Genomic DNA, 5969 nt, shown 5'->3' with positions numbered 1-5969 from the left:
AAACTCAAAGACGGCCGTTTCTAACATCATTGGAGCTGTTTATCAAGAATCATCCATGAATCATTCTTGTAATTCTTCTCTAATCTCTATCTATTTTTATCTTTGTCATAAGTAACTAAACCATATTTGTTGGGGATGAGTGTAACAAGATGAAAGCCTTATTTTTATGATTTGATTTCTGGTTATATGAATGATTTTAATGAATTATTTTTCTCATCTCTGTGCTTAATGCTTTTTATTGCTTGATCAACATTAAAATGTTCTACGATTTGTATTTTGAAATGGAAGTGGACTTTACGAATGCTCGAGATGAGAAATTCATGAATTTGTAGTCTAGACGTAGATGCAGGTCATGAAACCAATTAAATTAGTTGCAAAACAATAAGTTACAAGAGAATTTCTATACGGTAATGCTTAATTCTAATCTTAAATCTACTAAGGAATTAGGGGTTAATTTTGGAATTAAAGGTTATGTCACTAAGATATTAGGGCAAAAATAATAAAGAGAATTTGGTAATAATTCAATAAAGGAATTCAGTAACTAGGATCAAATTAGACACCAAGGTTGGATTCGAAGTGAAACTCATCCCTAACATTTTTCTCATTATAAAGGATCCATTTTATTACTTTTGTTAATTTCAAATATTATTTCAATCAATTCGGAAACTTTTTGTTCAATTTCAGTAAATAAATATAATTCGATAGTAAAACTTAATCCTTGAGTTTGACACTTGGTACTACCGTTTTAATTATTACTTGCAACGATATAGTACACTTGCTGAAACGCTATCAATATTAATAAGTTAATCCAAAGAACCAATATGTTGCAATTTGTTATGACTTAATATATTTTGTTTAAACTAAAATTTTATCTGTATTATTTTGAGTACTTAGAAGTATTACTTAAATATATTATATTCTTTAATGCTTTTAAATGATTTTGGTGTATGAGATTCTTAAATATTGAAATTAAATTAAAAAACTGTTTTTATTGTTCTTTTGGACATAAAAGTAATGGAATTTTTTTTTAAAAAAGTAACATTTAGAGGCATAATTGGTGACCAAATATTTAATAAAAAAAAATTATGTCACAAATTTTATCTCTAAATCAGTCGCTAATGAAGTAGCAAATTAATTCAATGTGGTTGTTAATTTAGTTTCAAACTTTAGCCACTAATTCAGTCTCAAAAAGGGTCACAAAACCTGTCACTAAATTCGGTCGCTGATTTGTCGCAACAACAAATGACTAACAGTTTACCTACTGCTTTAAATTGGTCACTAAATCGATCGCTATTGGATTTAGTGTTTGATTTTCTTCATTTAATGACATAAAAGTTGGTCTCTAAAAGCTCTTTTTCTAGTAGTGTTTTGAGCTTCAAACATATAGGTTAGCAAAATATAGTTGTTGGAGATTTTGCTAAGTTTCCTTAGACTTGTCTTTATTTGCGAAACTACCATTTAGCCTCAAATCTGAGTTGTAGGAGGACGAAGCATTTATTAATTCTGATGTGACTTATGCTTTTTGACATTTTTCTTTTCCAACAACTGCAGTGTCTTTCTTTAAGAGTCTAGTACATCAATATTTGTACTTTAGTACTTTTACTCATTTTTCCATGTACGAGGATGAATAGACAATAGAAGTTCATCCTCTCTTATGTGTTGTTTATCCTTTGTCATAGAGGACATAAATTCATCCTATTGTTTGTGTAGTTTATCTTCTCACATAGATGACATAAATTCATCATCTCTTTAGTATTGTTTTTCCTCTAACATAAATGACATAATTTCATCCTCTCGTAAATGTTGTTTATCTTCTACATCTATCTTCTGATATGATTTATGTACGAGGATGGAGTTTTTATTTTATTGAGTCTTGATGTGATTGTTGCTTTTTTCTTTCCCTTTTCCAACCACTTTGACTAGTGTGCCCTTCATGTCAAGTACTTCACCTTTTTGTACCTTTGTACTTTTCTGTATGTGTCAAATTTGTTATGACGATATCCTTTCCATCTATGCTCATCTTGAGATTGTATTCATCCTATGATTTACCTGATTTTAAGGATGTTCATGGATGATCATCCTTAGATCTATTTAAGACTTTGAGAGATAATTGTATGTCTTTCTTCCAATATATGACTGTTGGAATTTGGTGTAAACATGTTGACACCTTTTTTACTTGTTAGGTAACCATCTAGAATAAGATTTCTAAAAGAGATTCTTATTATCCTCTTGATCTATTACTGATGAGAAGGTTCCTTCTTGTTTCCAATACCTTGAAAATTATGATTGATGTGTTTGTCTTACTTCAAAGCCTTTGGTACAAATATGAACATTTCTAGCATATTGTTTTTGCATTGTTCACATAAGAGCTCATTTTTATATATGAGAGGATGATTTTTTTCGAGAGTCCATCCTCAGGTTATGTTAAGTGTGAGCATGAAATTTCTTGTCTTTCACATAAGAGTAAGTGATTGATGTGATGTCACTTCTATATTTACTTTTGGTAAACCTTGAATAGTGTGAACAAGTTGTCAAATTTTGTCCCCTTGTACTTTTATGAAAATTTCTTTTTCACTATTTGTTAGATAAATTTTTTGATAAATATTTATCCTTGGATCTAAGATTGTGACGAATATTCATCCTCGGACCTGAGATTCTGATGAATGTCCATCCTCGAGTTTATCCTTGGATATAAGGTTGTGAAAATATTCATTCTCAGATTTGGATTCTTCATCTTGGACCTGGATTCTTCACCTTTAATTTTCATATAGACACATCATGACCCATAGATTTTCTTAACTTTTTCCAAGAGATTTTATGTGTGATTGAGATGCAACATATTGCGATGATCATCCTCGGCTTAAGGATAATCATATATTTATATCTATGAATTAAACTCCTCAATTCTTTCATTGTTGAATTAATACAATGCACTTGTTAATGTGAGTGGCTTCAAGCTTGACCCCTTATGTTCTTTGAACAAAAACTCAAATGCAAGCATCTGTAGATCACTATTTAGAAAACTTAACATTTATTTCATAAGGTTTGTTGTCATTAAAACACATATCAAAAAAGTTTTTACTTCAACAATGTTCCCCTTTTTGATGATGACAAACCTTTAGAAAAAATCCTTAGTTTTCTACATGGATAAAATAACAAATGAAAGAATGTTCATGGATATGCAATTAAAATCCCCTTAAACATATGCAAGAGTTTTAATTTGTTAACATTCTTCATTAATCATTAACATCATATACTTTTCTTATACATTCTCTCCCCCTTTTGACATCTATCAAAATGTGTGATGGGGTGAAGGATAATTATAGACAACAAGAATAGGAATTGATCACCTAAATATCATGTAGTTGAGAGGCATTCTCATATCAAATTTGCATTTAATATTAAATCACATAGTATGTACGAATACCATTTATTATTTCCATCAACATTGAAATCAAGATATAGACAATGATAACTAAAATAATATACTCAAATCATATTAAAAAAAAAATGCACCCATTTCAGCACACACTACTAGAAAAACTGTTTTTAGCTGCCATATTTAGCGTCGGCCATGACTCCTATGCTAGTTAGCGTCGGTTAGGTAGACGCTAGCACACGAAATAAATTTGTGTTTTCTTCAATTCTTAGCGTCGGGCTTCCCGACGCTAAGTAAAATATGACAATTTTACCATCCATTTAGCGTCGGCGGGCTGACGCTACATTTTCTAGTTTGTAAAATTAATTTTTTTTTCAGTAAAATTTTTTTATGTTTAGGTTTTCCTCCTACACTTAAAGTGTTTCAATTTCCTTCTAAACTCTTAGCCCCAAATTTGCCGAACTTTTCATTTTCATCTTCCCCAAAATCTCAACCAACCTTCAATCTCCATCTTAGTTTTATTTCCCCCAATTGGCATTCCATCCTTCATTTCAGGTTCATCCCCATCCGCGAAAAACTCCAAAATTACTCATCATGCGAAAAACACCAGATCCCAAAAATCACTTGAAGCCTTACGTGATAAAAAAACTTGAACTTGAACTCAAATCCTTGCATATTGCTTTGCACCTTGCTGTCGAACGAGGAGGAGGAAGGAGGTGTCGTGCAACGTCGGTGGCGGAGGAGTCTCCGATGAAAATGAGGAGGTGGAGGAGGCGCGCTTCACATAGACGCACAATTCCTGGAAGCTCCGACGAGTTCCTGAAACGTGTTTCCTCCCGTGCTTATGACATGTGCAGGAATCTTCATCAGTCTTTTGATTCTAGTAGCTACGACGGTATCTCATCTTTCGTTTCAATTTTTGTTACTTACTTGTGATTCTGAAAGATTAATCGAATTTGAATTGTCTATCAATTTTTCATAAGTTAATGCTTATGATTTGAATTTAAGCATAAAAGTTAGTTGAAGTTTCTGCCATTGTCATATTAGAATTTTTCATATGCACTTTATTTTTTCTTCTGCAATTGTCAATTGTTACATTTTTCTCTAAGTTTTTGGTCTAAGTGTCTGAATGCATATTAGTTTATTGGCTTATCTATTTATGTTAGGAATAGTATATCGGTTAGAAATTACGTGAACATGCCTTAATCTCATCCTAATATATAAATATTAGAGTTGGGAGCCACAAGCTAAGTGATTCTTTTCGCATTACTATTTCTATTGAAATCCACATGAAAATGCAGGAAAAATTTTCTCTACTTCAAGAGAACGAAACTTTGCTGAAATTGAATAAGAAGTTGAATTAAGAAAAGGAAACCTTGTTGAAGACCAAGGATTTGACAAATACTCAAATTGGAAAGTTAACTAAATCCTTGGAGGCAATGCAGGTAGTTCATTTTTAGTATAAATGATCTATCAAACAACATTTGTATTTATGAAAGTTGTGAAATACCAATTTTAACTTTCAGGTGCTAGTTTTAAAACAGTCCTTGGAGCACCAAAGAAAAGAGCTCAATGATTGCAGCGCTGAGATCACTTCACTGAAAATGCATATTGAAGGGTCTCTCTCAAGAAATAATCTGTCTTTTAGGGAAGTTACTAATGTTCAATCTCAATCTATAGAGAAGTATGAGGAAGAAATTAAGAAATTGCAGGTGGAAATTGAATTGCTGAAGGAAAAGAATGTAAGAGCTCCTGAACTTGGAAATTTTGTTGGTTTTGAAATGGAAAATTTACAAACAGATGATAAAGTGATCGAGATTCACGAAGACCGAGGTACAATTTCAAATCCTATTGATGTGGCAGTTGGTGTTGTAAGCAATGAAGATGCTCAATCATTAGTTGTCCAACCTCTGAATGAGAATGCAAATAACCATGAAGATACATTGCCTAGATTATTTAATCCTGCAAACACAAATAGTGCTTTGGAAAATATTTTTGATTTTCATTATCTGTTATGTAGCACTTTTGAAAAATATAAAGATGAAAACTCTCTCCCCTTTTCATGGAAAGAAAATATGAATAGTTAAGATGGCTAAATGTTAGCTGAATATATGTGCCATTGTCCATGTCAAATTTAATTGTGATATTTTGTTATTATGTATGTCTATATTTTGACAGGGATTAGGAACAGTTCAGATACTTGCAGATGCTTTGCCTAAAATTGTTCCTTATGTCTTGATCAACCATCGTGAGGTTTGCTTTTCTATAAATAGCTGAATAAATAGTTGATTCAATGAAGTTTGGTTTTAGTGTTTTATTATTTGGATGTTTAGATTTTTCACTAGTTGCATCTATCTCTGTTTGATACATGGCTGACACAAATGTGTTTTAATCTCCGTAAGCGTAGTGATTTTTGTTCACTCTACCTCAAACATTGATTAACTTGGCCAATTTGAAAACATGTTGCAGTTTAGCATTGGCTTTTCAGGATAAACATGCTATTTGGAATGCATATACACTCTTTTTATGTCTCACCAGGTATATATAATATCATTTACCTATTTAACTTCACAAAATATGTGTTATTTTG

General features: G+C 31.6%; 1 protein-coding gene across 1 annotated transcript; it reads left to right on the top strand.

The window, feature by feature from the left end:
* Nucleotides 1–3843: 3843 nt before the first annotated feature.
* Nucleotides 3844–5644, top strand: LOC140919248 (uncharacterized). Its single transcript, XM_073364907.1, has 4 exons — nt 3844–4274; nt 4681–4824; nt 4906–5212; nt 5558–5644. Exons 2-4 carry the CDS (start codon nt 4819–4821, stop codon nt 5596–5598), a joined length of 354 nt encoding a protein of 117 aa, XP_073221008.1. The 5' UTR covers nt 3844–4274; nt 4681–4818; the 3' UTR covers nt 5599–5644.
* The last annotated feature ends 325 nt before the right edge of the window (nt 5645–5969 follow it).

This window comes from Cicer arietinum, chromosome 2, assembly GCF_000331145.2.
Source record: "Cicer arietinum cultivar CDC Frontier isolate Library 1 chromosome 2, Cicar.CDCFrontier_v2.0, whole genome shotgun sequence".
NCBI lineage: Eukaryota > Viridiplantae > Streptophyta > Magnoliopsida > Fabales > Fabaceae > Cicer > Cicer arietinum.
Note: the sequence above shows the minus strand (reverse complement) of the source record. Positions and strands in the feature narration are given on the sequence as shown.